The sequence below is a fragment of the Staurois parvus genome, unplaced genomic scaffold (genome assembly GCF_062004578.1).
Source record: "Staurois parvus isolate SC_StPar_1 unplaced genomic scaffold, SC_StPar_1.0 ptg000029l, whole genome shotgun sequence".
Taxonomy (NCBI): Eukaryota; Metazoa; Chordata; class Amphibia; order Anura; family Ranidae; genus Staurois; species Staurois parvus.
The window spans coordinates 1,765,852-1,786,572 of NW_028317825.1; the positions used below are offsets into that span (position 1 = coordinate 1,765,852).

The 20,721-nt window shown below is 44.4% G+C and overlaps 1 protein-coding gene across 3 annotated transcripts in view; it reads right to left on the reverse strand.

The window, feature by feature from the left end:
• Positions 1-20,721, reverse strand: part of MTMR4 (myotubularin related protein 4) — a 123,730-nt gene that overhangs the window by 9,871 nt on the left and 93,138 nt on the right. For all 3 annotated transcript variants that reach the window (XM_089657123.1, XM_089657116.1, XM_089657131.1), the window contains 5 exons: positions 19,316-19,486; positions 19,000-19,154; positions 10,141-11,200; positions 6,004-6,114; positions 5,677-5,765 (listed from right to left, as the gene is read on the reverse strand). In XM_089657123.1, coding sequence (XP_089513249.1) covers positions 5,677-5,765; positions 6,004-6,114; positions 10,141-11,200; positions 19,000-19,154; positions 19,316-19,486 — 1,586 coding nt within the window. The remainder of the gene's footprint in view (positions 1-5,676; positions 5,766-6,003; positions 6,115-10,140; positions 11,201-18,999; positions 19,155-19,315; positions 19,487-20,721) is intronic.

Sequence of the window (20,721 nt, forward strand, 5' to 3'; positions counted from 1 at the left end):
TACATGATCAATGCACATCTTACGCAGGTGAAAAAAACAAGGTGCAGGTAAGAAGGTTTATAATAAAGACTGAAGTTTATTGTATTGCAGAAGAGATGGTGCATGTTTCTTCTACAATAAACAGCCTGCCTGCTCTCAGTTTTTGACTTTAAGTGTTACGTTGCCTATTCTCAGGTGTTAAAGTGAAAGTAGTTAGAATCATTCTGGAACCATTTAGGGAAATCTTATTAAACAAAAATTGAAAGCCAAACTCTGGGCAATTAAAGAGGAGCTCCAGCCACAATATAAAAAAATAAAAAGGCAGCAGCTACAAAAACTGTAGCTGCTGACTTTTTAAAAAAAACAAAAAAACAGACACTCATCTGTCCCTCGATCCCGCAGTATCCTCACCACAGCCGATTTTACTGATCGTCCTCTCACCCCGCCACTGGCATTTTCATTGTGGGCACCCGGCTGTGACAGCTTGCAGCTTCACAGCCAGGTACCCACTCCTTTCTAAATGGTCCTGTAGTCTTCTGCGACCGGTCACGTGGAGGGAGGGGAAGACAACTTCTGCTTCCAATCGTCTAGGTCAGTGATGGCGAACCCGTGGCACGCGTGCCACAGCCGGCACGCCGAGCCTTATCTGTGGGCACGCCAGGAGAATCCAGCGGCGCGCTGTCTTCCCGGCTGTAGTGTGCGTGACAGCCGGGTCCCAAGTGCGCATGCACAAGAAGCAGTGCTCTTTGTGAATGGTAAGGCGGTACCTGGGACACATGACAGATCCCAGAAGCCGCCGGACCAATCACAAAGGGCAGCACTTCTCGCGCATGCGCACTGGGCATCCGGCTGTCCGATGAGCGCCCACACTACAGAAGCCGGGAAGACAGCGCGCGGCTGGATAAAGGAACAGGTAAGATAAAAAAAAAAACTCTGCGGAAGTAAGAGCGGGTACCTGTCAAATTCAGGTACCCGCTCCCCCTCCCTCCCCAAAGGTCAGCAGTCATCTCTGTACTGTCCGCAGTCTCTGGTCATCCCTGTGCTGTCCGCAGTCTCTGGTCATCCCTGTGCTGTCCGCAGTCTCTGGTCATCCCCTGTACTGTCCGCAGTCTCTGGTCATCTCCTGTACTGTCCGCAGTCTCTGGTCATCCCTGTACTGTGTCCGCAGTCTCTGGTCATCCCTGTGCTGTGTCCGCAGTCTCTGGTCATCCCTGTACTGTGTCCGCAGTCTCTGGTCATCCCTGTGCTGTCCGCAGTCTCTGGTCATCCCTGTACTGTGTCCGCAGTCTCTGGTCATCCCTGTACTGTGTCCGCAGTCTCTGGTCATCCCTGTACTGTGTCCGCAGTCTCTGGTCATCCCTGTACTGTGTCCGCAGTCTCTGGTCATCCCTGTACTGTGTCCGCAGTCTCTGGTCATCCCTGTACTGTCCGCAGTCACTGGTCATCCCTGTACTATGTCTGCAGTCTCTGGTCATCCCTGTACTATGTCCGCAGTCTCTGGTCATCCCTGTACTGTGTCCGCAGTCTCTGGTCATCTCCTGTACTGTGTCCGCAGTCTCTGGTCATCCCTGTACTGTGTCCGCAGTCTCTGGTCATCCCTGTACTGTGTCCGCAGTCTCTGGTCATCCCTGTACTGTGTCCGCAGTCTCTGGTCATCCCTGTACTGTGTCCGCAGTCTCTGGTCATCCCTGTACTGTGTCCGCAGTCTCTGGTCATCTCCTGTACTGTGTCCGCAGTCTCTGGTCATCTCCTGTACTGTGTCCGCAGTCTCTGGTCATCTCCTGTACTGTGTCCGCAGTCTCTGGTCATCTCCTGTACTGTGTCCGCAGTCTCTGGTCATCTCCTGTACTGTGTCCGCAGTCTCTGGTCATCTCCTGTACTGTGTCCGCAGTCTCTGGTCATCTCCTGTACTGTGTCCGCAGTCTCTGGTCATCTCCTGTACTGTGTCCGCAGTCTCTGGTCATCTCCTGTACTGTGTCCGCAGTCTCTGGTCATCTCCTGTACTGTGTCCGCAGTCTCTGGTCATCTCCTGTACTGTGTCCGCAGTCTCTGGTCATCCCTGTACTGTGTCCGCAGTCTCTGGTCATCCCTGTACTGTGTCCGCAGTCTCTGGTCATCCCTGTACTGTGTCCGCAGTCTCTGGTCATCCCTGTACTGTGTCCGCAGTCTCTGGTCATCCCTGTACTGTGTCCGCAGTCTCTGGTCATCCCTGTACTGTGTCCGCAGTCTCTGGTCATCCCTGTACTGTGTCCGCAGTCTCTGGTCATCCCTGTACTGTGTCCGCAGTCTCTGGTCATCCCTGTACTGTGTCCGCAGTCTCTGGTCATCCCTGTACTGTGTCCGCAGTCTCTGGTCATCCCTGTACTGTGTCCGCAGTCTCTGGTCATCCCTGTACTGTGTCCGCAGTCTCTGGTCATCCCTGTACTGTGTCCGCAGTCTTTGGTCATCCCTGTACTGTGTCCGCAGTCTCTGGTCATCCCTGTACTGTCCGCAGTCTCTGGTCATCCCTGTACTGTGTCCGCAGTCTCTGGTCATCTCCTGTACTGTGTCCGCAGTCTCTGGTCATCCCTGTACTGTCCGCAGTCTCTGGTCATCCCTGTAGTGTCTGCAGTCTCTGGTCATCCCTGTACTGTGTCCGCAGTCTCTGGTCATCTCCTGTACTGTGTCCGCAGTCTCTGGTCATCTCCTGTACTGTGTCCGCAGTCTCTGGTCATCTCCTGTACTGTGTCCGCAGTCTCTGGTCATCTCCTGTACTGTGTCCGCAGTCTCTGGTCATCCCTGTACTGTGTCCGCAGTCTCTGGTCATCTCTTGTACTGTCTGCAGTCTCTGGTCATCCCTGTACTGTGTCCGCAGTCTCTGGTCATCCCTGTACTGTGTCCGCAGTCTCTGGTCATCCCTGTACTGTTAATTAGTTTGCACTACTGTACGAGTTGTTTTTTCCAAACCAAAAGCTCGATATTCAGGTTTCATTGCAGTGTTGGCACTTTGAAAGAAATAAGTTGGTTTTGGGTTGCAGTTTGGGCACTCGGGCTCAAAAAGGTTCGCCATCACTGGTCTAGGTGATCGCAGCAGAAGTGGATATCTATCAAAATTGGGTAACCCCACCCACCCCTCCCCAAAGGTGACAATTCTTAACAAGGAGCAGAGGATGAAGCCTTAAAGTGGAACTCAGCTTTAATATGAAATGTTAATTAATGCAAAATATGCACTCATATGCAAGTACCTGCATTTGACTTTGTATCAGCTTCCTATAATCCTCTTGCACTGCAAAAGTCAAACTTTGAGAGGGAGGGGCAGAACCAGGGGCCAACCAGGTGTGTTTTATGCAAATACACTGACAAGGAACACGCTTTTGAAAGGAGGAAAAAAAAAAAAAGTTTGGCTGTATGGCAAGAGGGTATCAACCTGAGGACTAGAAGGTCACAGATAAAAGTCCACTGGCAGGTCAAGTTCTACTTGACGTATCTGCCTGCTAGTGGAGAAAATTTTGAAATGTCAGCTTTCAGCTTTTCAGAAACATTTGGAGGAAAAGAATGTGTTACAATGGCCCAACAGACAGAATTTCAGAAGTGTTGCATGAGCCATGTTTCACCTTATATTATTCCTGGTTTATTAGAGTCATCAAATAGATTAACCACTTCTAGTCCAGTAACATACCAATACGACACTGGATTGGAAATGTGATATCTCCATCATCACTGCAGCAGTGATCGAGATAGTTTCTTCTGCCAGCAATTTCCTTCCATGGAAAAGTAATCCTAGAGGCTAATAGGCCACAGGATTACTTTTGCAGGAGGCAGAAGGGCGTCCCTCTCTCCTCCCACCTTTATTTTTTTATTTCAGGTACTTATATTGTGCCGTCAATTTACACAGCGCTTTACATATATATTGTACATTCATATCAGTCCCTAACCCTCAAGGGGCGTACAATCTAAGGTCCCCAACTTACATTCATACACATACATACCTTTACCACGCTCTCCTGTGCAATCAGGTAGCCTGGTAAGAATGTGAAAGGTGGCATCTGGTTCCTGGGACACAGTGAGAGGAACTGATGATGTTCCTCCCAATGTGTGGTGTTAGAAACCGGAAGCTAGGAGGATTTTGTCACTTCTGGTTCTGAATAAACATCTGATCACACTGATCTTTTTTAGATGCTTTGAAGGCCAAGTGATAAATCTGGGGTCTAATAGACCATAGACCTCTCCATAAAAAGGACCTGTCATTGCCCATGCTATCACAAGGGAAGTTGTTCATCCCTTTTGATAACAATAGAAAGGGATAAAAGAAAAAAAAAAAAGTGTACATTTTTTTTTAATAAAAAAGAAAAAAGGGATTACAAAATTTTAAAGTGAAGGTCCTGCATGAATATGTAAACGACAAATCGCACCACACATGAGGTATTGCAATGAATGTCAGAGCGAGGCAAGTAATTTTAGCTCCAAGCCTTCTCTGTAACTCTAAAAACTTAAACCCCTAAAAATCTTTTAAAGATTATTATTTATTTTTTTTTTTTTAGGTACCGTAGTTTGATGCCACTCCACAGGAGAACACAATTTTAAAATGTGACATGTTTGGTATCCATTTACTTGCTCTACCATCTTTTATATTTTACCAAAACAATTGGGTATTATATTGTGTTTTTGTGCATTAAAATATTTTTATTTTAGTTTAAGTTTGAAAAACTGCTTCGCAAATGCAGTGTGACAAAAAAAAAGAAAAAAAAATGTATGTATGTATGTATGTATGTATGTATGTATGTATGTATGTATGTATGTATATATATATATATATATATATATATATATATTAGAAAATTAAAAAAAAAAATCATGTAAATCTGAACACCCATTTTATTTTCTAGGGTCTCTGCTTAAAAAAAAAAAATTATAAAAAGGTTTGGGGGTTCCAAGTAATTTTCTTGCAAAAAGTAACTTTCTGGCAAATTTAAAAAAAAAAAAGAAAAAAAAAAAAAGATTTTTACATGTAGGAAGGAAAGGAATGTCACAATTGGCCTAGGGCTCAAGTGGGTAAAGTGGTGTATAAAAATGATTATAAACCGGTCATGCTTAACTTTATTCCCTGCATAGGTTGTGTTAACTCAACATGGAATTTGACCAGGGGGGCTGAACGTTAACATAGAACAGTGTTTAGCAAGGAAGGCAACGATAGAGGACCTGTGCAAGTCCCTGACACTGCAAGCTCAGTAGTGAAATAAAGGTGTAAAAAGTAACCCAGTTCCTGAATGTGCACATCTATGGGTATGGGTATAGCAGCACTGCGTGATAAACATACCTAACCACCAATGCTCTCTTTCAGTTTAAACAATTAAGGCCACAACCGCATTAGAAGAATCTTCTTAAAATCCTCTGAAGCAAGCGATCCAGAGTTATTGTAGGGCAGAGCAACCATTGGGCTCATCATAAGTGATAGGAGAAAGTATTCATGGCGTATGTGTGGGCCAAAAGACCAGAACAGCACTCTCGTGGCACTACACAGTTTATGACAGGAGATCATCAGTACATTTCATGAAGGTCATACTACGGAGTATACTCTGTGTACGGAGTACACAATCACAAATCACGCCCATGGATTATACGGCATTCTAGTATCAAATAAACAGAATGACATTTACTTGGACTCCATTAGACTTGGAATTCCTATGCATCACAAAATTCAAACAAACAATATTCTACCTGCAGTGATGTCTTCTCTTAGCCAACCAAAATTCACAGTCACAGTTGAAACAATGTGAAGCCATGTGATCAGGTACCCATCTTGTAACCTTTATGTAGAGAAATAGGTTTCAGTCCACTTATCAGCACTGGAAATAATTATACAAAGCTACTGTAAAGATTGTAATACATTTTATGTCTGTAGTTGAAGACCTAACACTAACATCAAAGCAAATATTAATTTGCACTTTTTCATATCCAGATATTTTAGTTCACAGACAGAAAAAACAAAAAATTATACATTTTGTTTTTCGAGCGATAGGTCTGTTGAAGAAAAAGGCTTCTTACCTCAGTTTCTTTCTTATCCACGGGCTCCCAGCTGGCCTCTGAAAGTCGGTCCTCGCTTTTATCAGAGTACAGGTCATCCATATCGCTACCATCTGACTCTTTTACACAGGTCTGTTAGCAGACAGAGACAGATGAATGTGTTAAATGTGTTACAATTAAACTATCATACAAAAGCACTGCCACAGGAAAGGAAAATTCAAAATGCAGCTTCCAATACAACTTTTAGCCCGGAGTGGGGCTTTAAACTATTTTCTCTAATGAAACCTCTTTCCCACTGTCTTCTAAACCATGGTACCAAGAATTTTCCACCTCATCTGGTGAGGGCAGATATACTCACCCAATTCCCTCCTTCAGGTCCCTGAATACAATACACTGCTCAAAAAAAAAATTAAAGGAACACTTTGAAAACACATCAGATCTCAATGGTGAAAAATATCATGCTGGATATCTATACTGATACGGACTGGGTAATGTGTTCGGAACGTAAGGATGCCCCATCGTTTGGAGAGGAAAATTATCAAGAGGACTGAATTCAAAGACACCCGAAAATCAAAGCGAAAAAATGATGCAGAAGACTAGTCCATTTTGCTGAAATTTAATTGTAGCAACTCAAAATGGTACTCAGTAGTTTGTATGGTCCCCATGTGCTTGTATGCCTCCCCAGACCATCACTGACCCACCACTAAACCGGTCATGCTGAATGATGTTACAGGCAGCATAACATTCTCCATGGCTTCTCCAGACCCTTTCACGTCTGTCACATGTGCTCAGGGTGAACTTGCTCTCATCTGTAAAAAGCACAGGGCGCCAGTGGCGGACCTGCCAATTCAGGTGTTCAATGGCAAGCGCCAATCGAGCTTGTGGTGCTGGGCAGTGAGCACAGGGCCCACAAGAGGACATCGGGCTCTCAGGCCACCTTCAAGTCTGTTTCTGATTGTTTGGTCAGAGACAGTCACACCAGTGGCCTGCTGGAGGTCATTCTGTAGGGCTCTGGCAGTACTCATCCTGTTCCTCCTCGCACAAAGGAGCAGATACCGTTCCTGCTGGTGGGTTAAGGACCTTCTATGGCCCTGTCCAGCTCTCCTGCTGATGGGTTAAAGACCTTCTATAGCCCTATCTAGCTCTCCTAGAGTAACTGCCTTTCTCCTGGAAACTCCTCAATTCTCTTGAGACTGTGCTGGGAGACACAGAAAACCTTCATGCAAAGGCACGTACTGATGTGCCATCCTGGAGGAGTTGGACTGCTTGTGCAACCTCTGTAGGGTCCAGGCATTGCCTCATGATACCAGTAGTATACTGACCCTAGCCAAATGCAAAACTAGTGAAAAACAGTCAGAAAAGAGGGGTAGGGAAAAAAAAAATGTCAGTGGCCTCCACCTGTAAAACCATTTCAGTTTTGGGGGTCGTCACATTGTTGCCCATCTAGAGCGCCTGTTAATTTCATTAATACTAAAGCAGCAGAAACTGATTAACCACCCCCTCTGCTACTTAACTGACCAGACCAATATCCCAGGAGTTTCATTGACTTGATGCTATACTCTGATTAAAAAGGGTTTCTTTAATTTTTTTGAGCAGTGTACATATTCTAGGAATTAAATTTTTACTTTGTATTTTAAAGTCGTGTTGAAAGAGGTGAGCCATTTACTTGAAGAGGTGAAGGACACTGGGTGCTTTGACATCATACTTTTATGCAAAGTGATTTTTTTTGTACAAATTTCTATCTATCCATTTAATTTTTTTTTACCTGATGGTGGACATTAAAGTGTTACTAAACCCACAACAGTAAAATCAGTCTGTATATGCAGTAAAGCATGCTTGTTATAATCCCTGTGGAACCTAAGGGGTTAATCCTCTGCGTGGTGTAAAAAGGATGTTTGATCCCGACTTCTCTGCCCCTCCTCTTCTTGAAATGTCCATGCTGATAAGACAGTCTGAACCGGTAGTCCTTCTGCACATGCTCAATTTAGTGTGTATTGCTAGAGAGGTTTTATTTTTCTTGGGAGAGTGCATGTGATCATCACAGGGCCAAATCAGCACTGTCCAGACAGAGGTCAGGGGTTTTGTATCCTCCTAGAGCAGAAAGAAAACTCCTCCTACAAGCTTTAACCAGTGCTCAGCTGAAGTCACAAGACTGCTCTAACTGCTGATGAGAAAAGGTATTTAGCAGTTTATATTTACTAAACTAATTGCACTTCCATGTTTGGATTCAATAATAGTTATTATCCACACACAGTTTGTGAACTGTCGCACAATATTTTGAATGTGAATAATTTGTTGATACATTTTATATAGCATTCTTTTAACACTTTTTCTTGTTTTAGAAAGCCGAACACTTGAGGTATTGAGCGCAGTCATACACATTTGTTTCTTTGCACACTTCACAGTGAGTTTAGTGACTGCAGCTAAATAATTATTATATCTATGGAGTGGAGCTTTTCACATTTATAATTTCATAATCAGATTACAGAATCATTACTGAACTGGAGATAATCTTAAATTAGACTGGGTCTAAAGTAAGCCCTGACTTGACACTGATGCAACTTGTGATGTGATTTGATTGTTTGCATGACAAAATCGCATCCAATGATCAGCAATGGAACTGTTCTAATCAGTAAGACTCCAACTTTGTTGCAGTCGAACCGATTTGAAAAGTTGCTCCTGCACTACTTTTGCTGATTTCGGGTGCGACTTGCATAGACATCTGTGCAGGAAGTCGCACAGATGTCTGCACGTCGCACCTGAAATTGCACTGACATGCACTTCAAGTGAGGTTGGATGATTTTTTTATTAGCATGCAGTGTGAACGGAAACTAAACCTGCGGCCAGGCTATGGTCATTTATACATTTGCATATTCTAACCAAGTGGTCAGTGAGCTAAAACACAAGCCCTAACTGACCTATGAAGCTGCAGACACTGTTGAGAAATTCATCCTCAAATTTCACAACAGATTAGGGAAGGAGTGGTCTTGGATACAGCACAGAAGGGTTAGAATCCCTGTCAGGTTTTCTTTAGTTGTCTCAGTACTGCTTGGGAGACACTCCCTTTCTAATTGTCTTGGTGACCATTTAACACTCTGCAACAAGAAGTGATGGCAAATCCAAAATTCTACTGTTTCAGGAACCAAATTTTAATGGGGGCACCCAGTGCAGTTAAAAATGCCTAAATGGGAATTTCCCTTCATTTAGAGAGATTCTCTCTCACTTCCTATTGTATTGCCAGGACATTAAATGGCGGCAAACTGCCGCGGTAGGCACAAACCAGGGAAAAAGAAAACCTGACAGTGGTTCTAACCACAAACAGACGACAGCACAAAAATGACATCTACCTAGTAAGTATCTGAGCCAGCACAAGCACACCGCGTGTCTCCACCTACAGACTGCCTCGCTGACTTGTTTCAAATTACAGCCAGTGTTGTACACAAATGGCGTTCTAACCATTTGTCAAGATGTACAAAACCAAAAAGGTTTTGACTTTAGATATAAGTATGTTATTATTATTGGGTATAAGGGCATAAGTGTAGTCAGGAATGAGTTGCATACATGAGCCAAATGCAGTCAGGTGCTTCTAAACCACTTTGATGTTGCACAAGCAGTTGCTTTGACCTTCTTGTGCATGCACACTGACTTGTATGCAGAAGAAATGCAGGTCAGTCTGCAGCATGAGCCTCGAGTGAACAGAAGTAAGCAGCTCAGAGCTAGGCATGTGGTCGTAATTGAAGTGATCTCTACTACAAGTCATAATTTTGATATGACCAGCAACTGATTTACATGAGGAAATAAAACAAAATGTTGTTATTTGGGCAGCCAAGGCAAATGTAAGAAAATTCTAAATCTGTAAGAAGATAAATAATCTAAAGATACATAGAGACAGGGGTGTGTGGCTGGATGAATGGATGTTAATATGGAGACGGTGGATCTTGACAGTTAAGACAGATGTCTAAATTCATAGCTCATCTAGAATGCAAACAACGCTTGTTTTCTCTATTGGGTGCTTAGGCCACAAAGAAATGTGTAAGCCTATGTTTAACACAGAGATTAATGATCCCTCCAATAACATCCATTCACCGTTCAATCATCAAAAGGAGACATTTGGAAATGCCAGTTTGCATGTAGTTAGATATTCACATAAAAACTCACAAAGTCATCTTCGTAGTCAGTCTCTGGTTCAGGCGGCGGAGCACAATACTGTCGAATTTCCAGCTGTAACTGCAGTTCCCACACCTGCCTACGGAGGAGTTCAACTTCTTGTTTGTAGCTAGCTTCCATTTGCCGCAACCGCTGTTGTACTACGTCATTCGGAATAGGCAAACCATCATCATCTTGGTACATGAGAGGTGCGGGCGAAGGACAAGCCAAAGGAAAGAATCGCCCGGTATGAAACGGCCTAGGATGACATGTTACAGGCCCTCTACAGCTTCTTACTGACGGGCCAGAACAGTGCAAAGAGGGACGGAAATGATAGGAAACCTTTGCAGCATCTCTGGAACTGTATGAGCCCGCAGTATGTCTTCCATGTTTGCTATGGAGACTCCTTGTGGAATAGTCATATGACATAGGATGATGAAGCACAGTCTCACCAATGGGTACTGACTTCATCATTCCTTGTAAGCTGTCCCAATTTGATGCCAACAAAGAAATGTCACTTCTTGGAATTTGACAGATCGCTTTTTTGTCAGTCCTATATATGTCCTTTGTTAGCTTCCCAGGCTTGCTATTATCTTTACATGAAGAGTTATTGGTAGTTAAATTGCCCTCAGAGCTCTGACAGGGAAGATGTGTCAAGTCGGGGCTTGTGTGTTGATCCCTATCGGTAACCGTATTTATATTTTGTTCCAATAATTCAGTTTTATTTTCTAGTGCAGGATTATCACTGTCACATTCTGAGTTAGCTGACTTTGCTTCCGTATCTGATGAAGTTCCATTTTCATTCAGCTGAATATTCTCATGACTTTCTTTGCATTCTCGGTTGTCTTCTTCATCATGGTCGACTTTATGGAGATTATTATCTGCTTCTTCCTTTCTTTCACCATCCTTCTGCTGCAGAACACCCTGACTTCCTGCTTCACTATCATTACTGCAATGAGAGTCTAAGCTAGATTGATGTTTATTTAGGTTTGGGTCACTTGAAGTACGTGTCAGTATTCCTCCGCTGTCACATGCAGTTGCAAGATTCTCCATTGAACGGGTTTTAGGTAATCTAAAACGAGCACATAAAAATTCAGTACTGAAGGACTGTTAAAGAACAATACATTTTGTATAAACCTTTATAGGATGCATCTTAAAACATTCATGGATGAATATGAAAATATTTTGGGAGATCAGTAGGTTTAGGATTAAGGTGGATAAGTATGCCAATCTGTTTACATTAAAGAAAATAAAGTCATTTCTTATCTGTCAATCCAAGACCAGAACTACTTTCTCTTAGACTAGCCATAAACGAATCGTATCTTGGTGGGTTCAGCAGGAATCGGATGAGATTTGAACAGTGAATGGGCAGGCTAGATGTACAAAGTTGATTGATCGATCAACTTAGTACAACCAGCCTGCCGGACTTTGCATGAGATCATCGCTAGCGGCTGGTTGATGAGGGAATCGGGCATGGTTTCAGGAAAGAAACACGCTCTGTGTATGGCCTGTCTTAGGCTGGGCGCCACAGTCTGGGTGTAAGCACAGTTTACATGTCTTTTCAGTCACAGTTCCATTGACTTTTATTAGGTTGCAAGTTTTTGCCAAGTTTTCTGAAAGTGCACCAAAGATGCAAGATTTTTACTGCACTTTCAGAAAACATGGGAAAAAGGCATGAGAAAATAGAAGTCAACGGACCTGCGGCTAGAAGTGCGTGTAAAATGCATGTAAACAATGTATAAGCCCACGCTGCAGCCAAAATCCAGAGCACCAGTGTGAACCTGGCCTTAGGCCTGTTACATAGGTCTCAGCTTGTATGAAAGCAGTGTGGACAGCATGCTTTTTCAATGCATTAGCAAAACTTTCAGTAAGCTTTGTTGAAGTTTCTTAAGTACTATTCAGCTCCAGTTTGTAAATGTTGAACACATATCTTAATAAGGAGGCTGATTGCTACTTTAAATAAGCTGCTAGCAGGCTTCAGCACTACTTGAAACTTGTTGAAAGCCTGCTGAAGTCTGCTAGCAGTTTGTTAAAAGTGCCAATCAACATTCCCATTATGAACTGTGTATAGCATTTCCAAAACAGGAGCTGAAGGACACTTTAAAGGTTTAGAGAAAGCTGCTCCAGGTATTCTGTTCACATTGCTCGCATAGAACATGAAGTGCATGTGAAACAGACTATGCATCACATTTAGCAAAGAGCAACAGAATGTTGCATGAATACCAGTCATTTTAATGGACATTTTACATACATAGCTGTCCTGTATCTTACAACAATGCTTATATAAGATACATTGAGCACAGTGAGGGTTTTCCTTGAGAGGGCATGAGTTGGAGACGAGTATGCATTATAAATTTAAAAAGTGTTACCAAACCCACACCACTAAAATCAGTCTGTATATGCAGTAAAGCATGCTTGTTACACCTCACTGTGGAACCTAAGGGGTTAATCATCTGCATTGTGTAAAAAGGCTGTTTGATCCTGTTTTCGCTTATCCTTCCCTTCTGCTAGTGCCCTCCTCCTATCTCCTGATAAGACATATCATGTGGAGTCACTCTGCACATGTTCAGTTTGGTGTGTATTGCTAGAGAGGTTTTTTTTTTTTCTTGGGAGAGTGCATGTGATCACCACAGGGCCAATCAGCGCTGTCCAGACAGAAGTAAGGGGTTCTGCATCCTACTAGAGCAATATAAAACTCATCCAAGCTTTAACCATTTGAGCACCTGAGGATTTACCCCCCTTAATGACCAGGCCTTTTTTTGCTGTTTGGCGCTGCACTAATTCAAATGATAATTGCGCGGTCATGCAAAGCTGTACCCAAACGAAATTTACGTCCTTTTTTTTCACACAAATAGAGCTTTCTTTTGGTGGTATTTGATCACCTGTGCGCTTTTTATTTTTTGCACTATAAACAAAAAAACCACGAAAATTTTGAAAAAAAACCCAATATTTTCTACTTTCAGCTATAAAAAATATATCGTAAACTCAAAGTTAGTCATAAATTTAAGCCAAAATGTATTCTGCTACATGTTTTTGGTAAAAAAAATCCCGTGCATCAGCGGGCAAACTGGCGCTATCTAGGAGGGGCGCCAACACTATCGGAAGTCACCAGTGACACTAATACAGTGATCAGTAAAAATCTGTTCACTGCAATCAATGACACTGGTGACAGGGCAGTGAAGGGGTCAACTCGGGGGGGGTGGGCGATCAAGGGGTCAGACGGGATTATTGGTGTTTTAGCGGGCAATCTGGCGCTATCTGGGAGGGGCGCTAACACTATCGGAAGTCGCCAGCGACACGGATACAGTGATCAGTAAAAATCGCTTCACTGATCAGTGACACTGGTGACAGGGCAGTGAAGGGGTTAACGGGGGGGGGGGAGGGGGGCGATCAAGGGGTTAAATGGGATTTCTGGTGCACTAGCGGGCAAACTGGAGCTATCTGGGAGGGGCGCTAACACTATCGGAAGTCGCCAGCGACACTGATACAGTGATCAGTAAAAATCTGTTCACTGATCAATGACACTGGTGACAGGGCAGTGAAGGGGTCAACTCGGGGGGGGGGTGGGCGATCAAGGGGTCAGACGGGATTATTGGTGTTTTAGCGGGCAATCTGGCGCTATCTGGGAGGGGCGCTAACACTATCGGAAGTCGCCAGCGACACTGATACAGTGATCAGTAAAAATCGCTTCACTGATCAGTGACACTGGTGACAGGGCAGTGAAGGGGTTAACGGGGGGGGGGGGGGGGGGGGGAGGGGGGCGATCAAGGGGTTAAAATGGGATTTCTGGTGCACTAGCGGGCAAACTGGAGCTATCTGGGAGGGGCGCTAACACTATCGGAAGTCGCCAGCGACACTGATACAGTGATCAGTAAAAATCTGTTCAATGATCAATGACACTGGTGACAGGGCAGTGAAGGGGTCAACTCGGGGGGGGTGGGCGATCAAGGGGTTAGACGGGATTATTGGCGTTTTAGCGGGCAATCCGGCGCTATCTGGGAGGGGCGCTAACACTATCGGAAGTCGCCAGCGACACTGATACAGTGATCAGTAAAAATCGCTTCACTGATCAGTGACACTGGTGACAGGGCAGTGAAGGGGTTAACGGGGGGCGATCAGGGGGTTAAATGTGTCCTAGGTGTGTTCTAACTGTTAGTGTAGTGCTTTGTACTCACTTTTACTGTGTCGTCTTCTCTGTCTGGAACGGAATGTGTCCAGGCAGAGAAGAATGACATCATATCCTGCCCTGTGTAAATGTCAACACAGGACAGGATAGGACAGGGACCGATCATCTGATTTCAGCCAGAAATCACCGGCTGAAATCTAATGATTGATCTCTACTGGATCGAATCGTGTCACCCGCGGGTCGGCGGGAGCGAGCGTGCCCCCTACCTGCGAAAGTGTCGGGAGCGCGGAGCCAGTTTTAAAACGTGCTTTTGCGCTCCACTGCCGCCCTGCACACGTATATATACAGTGGCAGGGCAGCAAGCGGTTAAGCAGTGCTCTGCTGGACACTTACAGAAGTCACAAGACTGCTATATACAGCTGATGGGAAAAGGTATTTAGCAGTTTATATTTACTAAAATAATTGCATTTCTATGTTCTGTGTACTGTGGGAGACTAGATATATGCAGGGGCCTGGGTTTTTAACACTTTAAGGGTCTGTTCACACCTACGAGTTTTAAAAAAAACAAAAAACCTCTAAAACACATATGCAGAAGTTAGTCACCATTTTGTTTTGTAAGTGCTTTTTTTCCCCCACCAGCAGCAGCTTCCCTTTTCACTTTCACATAGACGAGGATGATGACCCACTGCCTGCAACCTCCCAGATTATATATGTTATACTGTACAACCAGCAGGCTGCGCTAAAGTATTGAAGCCTTCCCTCTATTCAAGATTTACTGGAATGTTTGTGCATGTGCAAGTCAAATGGCATGTCTCAGGGGCCAACAGTAGAAATGAGGGAGAGACAGTTGGCTCCCAATTATGAGCATTTCAGGATGACAGTGTGGGTCTGCACATCCAGCAGAAGACCAGTGTTTGAGAAAAGGACAATGTAGATTTTGCTGGGCTTGCAGGTTTATTTATCCTGCAAAAGGAGTATCAAACACAAGTGCATAGGGACATTCCTCTTTAATGGTACACATATAAAAGCGGTGTATTGACCAAAAAAAAAAAAAAAAATGTCTTCTGATCGTTTTAGCCTTCTGTCACCATGTGCCATAACGGCTTTTGAGGGGAATTGCAGTGCCAAGCAATGCATCATGATGTACAGTGCCTTGAAAAAGTATTCATACCCCTTGAAATTTTCCACATTTTGTCAGGTTACAACCAAAAAAGTAATGTATTTTATTGGGATTTTAATGTGATATACCATTGGTCTCAAGTCGGATGTGGCCCTTTGCTTGCTTTTATCTGGCCCTTGGGCCATTATTCCCCCTACTGTCAGCAACAGTGAGGCATAGTTCTTGACACAGACAATGGGGCACTAGCTCTCTCACTGACACCAATGTAAGGACACTATACCTCCCACTGACACCAACGATGGGACACTATTCCTCCCACTGACACCAACGATGGGACACTATTCCTCCCACTGACACCAACGATGGGACACTATTCCTCCCACTGACACCAACGATGGGACACTATTCCTCCCACTGATACCAATGATTTGGGGCACTATTCCTCCCACTGATACCAATGATTTGGGGCACTATTCCTCCCTATGATGGGGTACTATTCCTAACATTGTTAACAAAGAGGCACTATTCATCCCCCTAATACCAATGATGGGGCACGGTTCCTCCCATTGACACCAATGATGGGGCACGGTTCCTCCCATTGACACCAATGATGGGGCACGGTTCCTCCCATTGACACCAATGATGGGGCACGGTTCCTCCCATTGACACCAATCATGGGGCACGGTTCCTCCCACTGACACCAATCATGGGGCACGGTTCCTCCCACTGACACCAATCATGGGGCACGGTTCCTCCCACTGACACCAATCATGGGGCACGGTTCCTCCCACTGACACCAATCATGGGGCACGGTTCCTCCCACTGACACCAATCATGGGGCACGGTTCCTCCCACTGACACCAATCATGGGGCACGGTTCCTCCCACTGACACCAATCATGGGGCACGGTTCCTCCCACTGACACCAATCATGGGGCACGGTTCCTCCCACTGACACCAATCATGGGGCACGGTTCCTCCCACTGACACCAATCATGGGGCACGGTTCCTCCCACTGACACCAATCATGGGGCACGGTTCCTCCCACTGACACCAATCATGGGGCACGGTTCCTCCCACTGACACCAATCATGGGGCACGGTTCCTCCCACTGACACCAATCATGGGGCACGGTTCCTCCCACTGACACCAATCATGGGGCACGGTTCCTCCCACTGACACCAATCATGGGGCACGGTTCCTCCCATTGACACCAATCATGGGGCACGGTTCCTCCCATTGACACCAATCATGGGGCACGGTTCCACCCATTGGCACCAATCATGGGGCACGGTTCCACCCATTGGCACCAATGATGGGGCACAGTTCCTCCCATTGGCACCAATGATGAGGCACAGTTCCTCCCATTGGCACCAATGATGGGGCACAGTTCCTCCCATTGGCACCAATTATGGGGCACAGTTCCTCCCATTGGCACCAATGATGGGGCACAGTTCCTCCCATTGGCACCAATGATGGGGCACAGTTCCTCCCATTGGCACCAATGATGGGGCACAGTTCCTCCCATTGACACCAATGATGGGGTATGGTTCCTCCCATTGACATCCACGATGGGGCACTATTCCTCCCATTGACACCCATGATGGGGCACTATTCCTCCCAATGATACAAGCAAAGGGGCACTATTCCTTCCATTGATACCAGCAAAGGTGCACTATTACTCTCCCTAATACCAATGATGGGGCATTGTTTACTCCCCCTGATGCTAGGACACACTTTTCTCCCACCCGCTACAGTCCGGCCCCTGAAGAGTTTGAAGGACAGTAATATGGCCCTTTGTTTACAAAGTTTGGAGACTCTTGTGATAGACTAACACATCATTTTGAAGTGGAACGAAAATGATAAATAGTTAAAAAAAATGTTTTTACAAATAAAATATCTGAAAAGTGTGGCGTGCATTTTTATACAGCCCCCTTTACTCTGATACCCCTAACTAAAATCTAGTGAAACCAATTGCCTTCAGACATCACCTAATGAGTAAATAGAGTCCACCTGTGTGTAATTTAATCTTAGTATAAATACAGCTGTTCTGTGAAGCCCTCAGAGGTTTGTTAGAGAACATTAGTGAACAAACGGCATCATGAAGGCCAAGGAACACAGCAGACAGGTCAGGGATAAAGTTGTGAAGGGGTTTAAAGCAGGAAATGGAAAGAGTATGCCACAAGTGCAAACCTACCAAGACATGGCCGTCCATCTAAACCGACAGGCCGGGCAGGGAAAACATCAGAGAAGCAGCCAAGAGGCCCATGGTAACTCTGGAGGAGTTGCAAACCACAGCTCAGGTGGGAGAATCTGTCCACAGGACAACTATTAGTTGTACACTCCACAAATCTGGGCTTTATGGAAGAGTGGCAAGAAGAAAGCCATTGTTGAAAGAAATCCATAAGAAGTACCATTTGCAGGAAGCCATGTGGGGACACAGCAAACATGTGGAAGAAGGTGCTTTGGTCAAATGAGACCAAAATTTAACTTTCTGGCCTAAAAGCAAGCTGCTACGTCTGGCGAAAAACTAACACGGCACGGCACATCACCCTGAACACATCATCCCCACCGTGAAACATGGTGGTGGCAACATCATGTTGTGGGGATGCTTTTCTTCTGCAGGGACAGAAAAGCTGGTCAGAGTTGATGGAAAGATGGATGGAGCCAAATACAGAGCAATCTTAGAAGAAAACCTGCGAGTCTACAAAAGATTTGAGACTAGGGAGGAGGGTTCACCTTCCAGCAGGACAACAACCCTAAACATACAGCCAGAGCTACAATGGAATGGTTTTGATCAAAGCATATCCATGTGTTAGAATGGCCCAGTCAATGTCCAGACCCAAATCCAATTAAGAATCTGTGGCAAGAACTGAAAATTGCTGTTCACAGATGCTCTCCATCCAATCTGACAGAGCTTGAGCTACTTTGCAATTAAGAATGGGCAAAAATGTCACCCTCTAGATGTGCAAAGCTGGTAGAGACATCCTCGAAAAGACTTTCAGCTGTAATTGCAGAAAAAGGTGGTTCTACAAAGTACTGATTCAGGGGGGCTGAATACAAATGCACACCACAATTTTCAGATATTTGTAAAAAATATTGAACACCATTTGTCAATTTTCACTTCACAATTAGGTGCCACTTTGTGTTGGTCTATCACATAAAATCCCAATAAAATAAATTTACGTTTTTGGTTGTAACATAACCAAAATGTGGAAAATTTCAAGGGGTATGAATACTTTTTCAAGTCACTGTACATCAAAAAAATGCTGCAATACGTACGTACAAATCCAGGCTTAAAAGGCCAAACACAAACTTGCAGCATGTTTTGGTTGGGATACTATCAGAGTATGAGATTAAGCAAGGCTTTTTAAGAATTACTCAACTGTTGAATGACACCTTGTTTTATACAAATAAAACAAAAACTATTCAACACTACCAAAATACAAAAGGCAGCACTAAAACAACTGTATTAAACTAAACCGTATGCTGCTTTTTGAGCTGTGTTTTTGGCCTGAGAAAATGCTGACTACACTGTTCTTCAGTGGAAAACACATTTTTGTTTATCTATATTATGCAATGTTATATGCTTATATGTCCTTTAGCTGTAATACAAGCAGTGTTACCTGTCCAGGGACCTGGAATTAAAGTCAGGGCCTTGAGAGGCTGGGGAAAGGTAAAGCTCCATGCCGTCATCAATAGGTGTACATGGTGAAGATGCAGGTAGATACACCGCTGTCCATAGCTGAAGCGCCCGAACGTGACAAACCGGATGTAGAACCTAAAGAAAAATACTGCTCAATACTTCTGTACACAAACCGGTGATATTATTGAAAAAAAAAAAAAAAAAAAACCCATAGTTTATGTATGCACTGTCTGTATAGTAGATTCATGCAGGAGATGTGGAGACAATTTTTTCCAGTAGTATCATGTTCCACCTACCAGCTCTCCACCAGGCATATACAGCAAGTTGTGAAAGTTCTTGTTGCCGGTTCTCAATAGGGACCACACTGAGCAGGTCCGCTTGTAGATGTTGCGCTGTTCTCGCTCACATGGATTGTTGGCAAGGAACGTTCCATAAAGGCAGGAGTATGTGTGTTGTACTAACTTCACCTATATGCCAGAAAAAGGATGCTATTAGCATATGTTTATGATACGAAGGAAAAAACTCCAGTACTAGGAAACCAACAATAGTGAAAGCCACATTCAAGATTTAAATATACAACTCAGCTATCCTAATCTCCATTTATAGCCCTGTTTCATGCTACACAAACTAGAACATATTTAACCACCTCCCGCCTGCCATATAGTAATATGACAGACGCAAGGTGGTTCGCTTGTTCTGGGAGGACGTCATATCACATCCTCCCATTCTCACCGCTCAGGGAGCGCACGGCGATCGGCGGTGCGCTGTGTCCCTCGGACACAGCGGATCACTGATCACGGAAAGAGCCGAATATGTCGGCTCGGTCATGTGATCAGCTGTGTCCAATCACAGCTGATCACATGTAAACAGGGAAATGCCGGTTATCGGCATTTCTCCCCTCTCAAGCTGTCACGCTGACAGCTCGAGAGGAGAGGAGAGCTGGTAATCGGCTTTCCGTGGAGGGGACATGTACACTGATCATCAGGGCACTGATGATCAGTGTAGCCCCAGCAGTGCTACCTGTCAGTATCCATCAGTGCCTCGTGCCAGTGCCCATCAGTGCCACATATTAGTGCACATCAATGCCACATATCAGTGCCCATCTGAGCTGCCTTTCAGTGTCACCCATCAGTGCCACCAATCAGTGCGCATCAGTGCCGCCTAACAGTGTCATCTAACAGTACCAGTCAGTGCCGCCTAACAGTGTCATCTAACAGTACCAGTCAGTGCCGCCTATCAGTGCCATGCATCAGTGCTGCCTTTCAGTGCCCATCAGTGATGCCTGTCAATGCCCATCAGTGCCACCTACCAGTGACTCATCAATGCCAGCTATCAGTGCCTCATCAGTGCTACCTATCAGTGCCCATCACTGCAGCCTCATTAGCGCACATCAGTGAAGGAGAAAAATCACTTATTTACAAAAGTTTATAACAAAAACTAAGAAAAAAAAATTTTTTTTCAAAATTTTCTGTGGTTTTTTTAAGAAAAAATAAAAATCCCAGTGGTGAATAAATACCACCAAAATAAAGTTTTATCTGTCACAAAAAAAAATTATAAAAATTTCATATGGGTACAGTGTTGCATGACTGCGCAATTGTCATTCAAAGTGCGACAGCACTGAAAGCTGGAAATTGGCCTGGACAGGAAGGGGGTATAAGTGCCCTGTAGGCTTGTGGTTAAAGCTTTCATATTGCTACTTGCT